The sequence below is a fragment of the Lathyrus oleraceus genome, chromosome 6, assembly GCF_024323335.1.
Source record: "Lathyrus oleraceus cultivar Zhongwan6 chromosome 6, CAAS_Psat_ZW6_1.0, whole genome shotgun sequence".
Taxonomy (NCBI): domain Eukaryota; kingdom Viridiplantae; phylum Streptophyta; class Magnoliopsida; order Fabales; family Fabaceae; genus Lathyrus; species Lathyrus oleraceus.
Window position 1 is genome coordinate 140021984 of NC_066584.1, and position 3299 is coordinate 140025282.

The 3299-nt window shown below is 31.6% G+C and overlaps 1 protein-coding gene across 1 annotated transcript; it reads right to left on the reverse strand.

The window, feature by feature from the left end:
* Positions 1-1756: 1756 nt before the first annotated feature.
* On the reverse strand, positions 1757-2754 carry LOC127092467 (transcription repressor OFP6). Its single transcript, XM_051031346.1, has one exon. It carries the CDS (start codon positions 2608-2610, stop codon positions 2083-2085), a length of 528 nt encoding a protein of 175 aa, XP_050887303.1. The 5' UTR covers positions 2611-2754; the 3' UTR covers positions 1757-2082.
* Between the last annotated feature and the right edge of the window lie 545 nt (positions 2755-3299).

The following is a 3299-nucleotide window of genomic DNA, read 5'->3' on the forward strand; positions in this document are numbered from 1 at the left end:
ACCAAAGGGATCAAGGCCTATTGGACGCAAGTGGGTGTTTAAAAAGAAGTATCATAGTTATGGTACACTAGACACATATAAGAAAAGATTAGTAGCAAAATAATTTAGACAAAAATAGGGTTGCATGCGTTTGATTTTTGAATTCGAAGAGAAGCAATACTTCATGAAATGTTGTTGCGGAATGAAGATAGACAATGATTGGAAACAATGCAACTTTCAGTTAAAATGTGTTGTTTCATCAAGGGTCACAACCTTGTGAAACAACACATGCATAACCTATAAATACATCACCCTGAATTCAGAAAATAATCACAACAAAATCGAATATCCTCTTGCACAAATTCCAAACACTCTTCGCTACAAATCGAGTTTTCGTTGGTCTTGCATAAATTCGATATAAGACTGAATCATCCTGGGTATTCCTACTTTCAACTCTAAGACATAAAGAGAATGTTTGAAACACTTTTAAGAAAAATGAATTCATTCACAATTCAGTCCTGGATCCATTCAACTTTACCGATATTTCTAACATCTTGTTGGTGAATAACTTATAAATCATTTCTTAAACTTTTAGGTATGTTTTGCCGAAATCGTAAACCTAATTATTAGTATGTTGTTGAAGATTGGATACTTGAGAATATGCTCCTCTTTAAGTTTTAAATTAATTTATGTGTTGGAATTACTCTGTCTTTAATTATGTCAACTAATAGATTGTGAAATTAATCTATTTGAATTAATTGGTTATTTGAATTAATTCGATACAAGACCGGATATTAAGTTTTAAAAAAAATCATAAATATAACTACACTAAAATTTCAAATTACATATATATATATATATATATATATATATATTAAAATAAAACAAATAAAAAGAAAGTATTTGACATCAATATGTTAATATTGAAACAACTTTTATCTCATAAGATCATCAAAATTGAGAGATAGTTTAGTTAAGTTCATTTCATGTTTAATGAAAGATTTCAACCTTGCTGTCAATTATAAATGCTTGCCGACCTTGATCCCCTGTTGGAACCTACCTCCTTTGAAAGGGCTTAAATTCAAATTTGCCAGAGGTCAAGCTATCAATGCCTAATGCCCAAGTAAATACAAACAGAAACTAAATGCATGTACTACAAAGTAATGAGTGTTGAATGTACGCATAAAAAAATCGAAATAAAATAAATAAAATAGTACAGATACTTCAATAGCATCTAAAAAGAACCATTCATACTACTGTGAATCTGTGTTTCAAATCCCAATGCCTGTATTTCCCACACTGCATTACACTCAAAGCCTCACAAGTTGCAAACTTTTCTTTACCATATTCATACACCAAATCTAAATCTGTGTGTGCCAGACAAAATTGATTCATTGCTCTACACTGTCCACGCAATGATGAAATTACTGAGGTACTGACAGGATGGAAAATTTGTAAAATAAAGGATGTCATAAAAAAAATATTGTAATATACAACCATCGTTGTCACTTAAAAACTTCTACAATTTCTATCAATACAAATAGTGTAACATTGATTGCGATCGTAGAGTGAGAATTAATCATAAAATTCTGAATAATAATATCATTATCTTCGGATACTATTCCGTGGTAATCAACTTTTTTTTAAACCCTTGGCATAAGCAAACGTTATCAATTGTTTCTTCTATTCTTTTACCATTTGAGAGTGATAAAACAAGTTGATCCTCGAATTTATACGTTAAGTCTGTCACGTCTATTATCTTTTACCGATTAAATGAGATGTTTGAGACGTTTTAACCCGCTCTCTCTATAATTAAAATGAATGTAGATTCACTGCAGTCACTGATGCACATTTGCTGCATTAGTGTCATTAATGAATCTGCATATATCCATATGGACATCCTATATGATATGGAAAGATAACAACCAATTTTTTTATAATTAAAAACACAGTTAATCTTCTAAACCGAAAATAAACAGATAGTTGCATTGCATTTTTCCAATTTGATTTAGTAGCAATGCTATGATTACCACATTACATCCTTAACATTACCACTTATTTATACATCTGGTCATCCACGTGAGAAGCTAGAAGTCACGTGACTTACGGTTGAGGTGAAAAACCAGACTTAACAGAGAAAACTCCATTCCAGATTTCAGTAAAAGCCCTTATAATAATCCCATGATGTTCCATCGAATTCAGCTCAAGAAAACAGTTCAAAAGCTCTCTAAGATCATCCTTGGAACATATCTCATTCTCCAATATCATTTGTAACATGGAATGTCTGAAATCAAGATAAGGATCATCCGAATCTTTCTCAACCGCTACTCCTTCGTTTCCGACTCTTCCGAATCCTTTCAGTGGTGATGATTTATCTGAGTGGAATGACGTTTTTGTTGTGGGTGTAGTAGTGTTGCTGGTGCTACTTGAAGTTTCGGTATTGTCTCTGGCTCGTTCTCTCCAAGGATTTGAATTTGAAGAAGAAGAAGATGAAGACTTGTTATGAAGGTGATGGTTTTTGTGTTTTTGTTTTGGGTTGAATATGAAACTAAGTTTTGGTCTTCTACATGTTCCACAACCGAGGTTTATGGAGACAGTGTTTAAGGTTAGTTTTTTTTTGGAGCTGGACATTTTTTTTGTTTATGCTTTGGTTTCAGTGTTGTGTTTGAAACATGGGAGTGAAAAAGAAAAAGATATGGAATGAAATGGGTGAAAATTTGAGATGAAGGTGAGTGAGAGAGTTGAGAGTTTATTTATTTTGCATGTGTGAGGAGGTAATGAGGGACCTTGTATGTTGAACTTTATTGGTGACAGAGTGATTTGGACCGTAGATTTTTATTTTTTGATGTTAATCTATATATCAATGTTTAGTTGTTTGTTAAGGTACTAACATGATGGCCAATGGATCACGTGTACATCAAAAGTCAGTCTTTTCGAGGATTGATCGTTAACTTAAAAATGCACGAGTTCAAGTATTATAATATTACAGCTAATGATCTATTGTCAAAAGAATAATTCAAACATATTAACTAATATGATATATGGGATATATGACAATATGAACCTCTATCAAATAAGATCAAGATAGAGAATCACAATCCAACACACACAAAATTAATAATTGTTCCGTAATGAAATCAAATTGTTAGTAAAACGTTAGTGTGGATTTTATGAATGATTCACTGAATTTTTTTTATGCGGTGGCATGAGAGTATATATTTAAATTAGCACTTCAATACTTAAGTTAATTTAAGTCAAAAAAACAATAAAAATACAATGTAAAGTGGAGATGAATTTGAATTACCTAGAAATGATGCGCA

What these genes read in the sequence shown, in the direction of transcription:
- LOC127092467 (XM_051031346.1), bottom strand. Translation starts at nt 2,610, where the DNA reads ATGTCCAGCTCCAAAAAAAAACTAACCTTAAACACTGTCTCCATAAAC.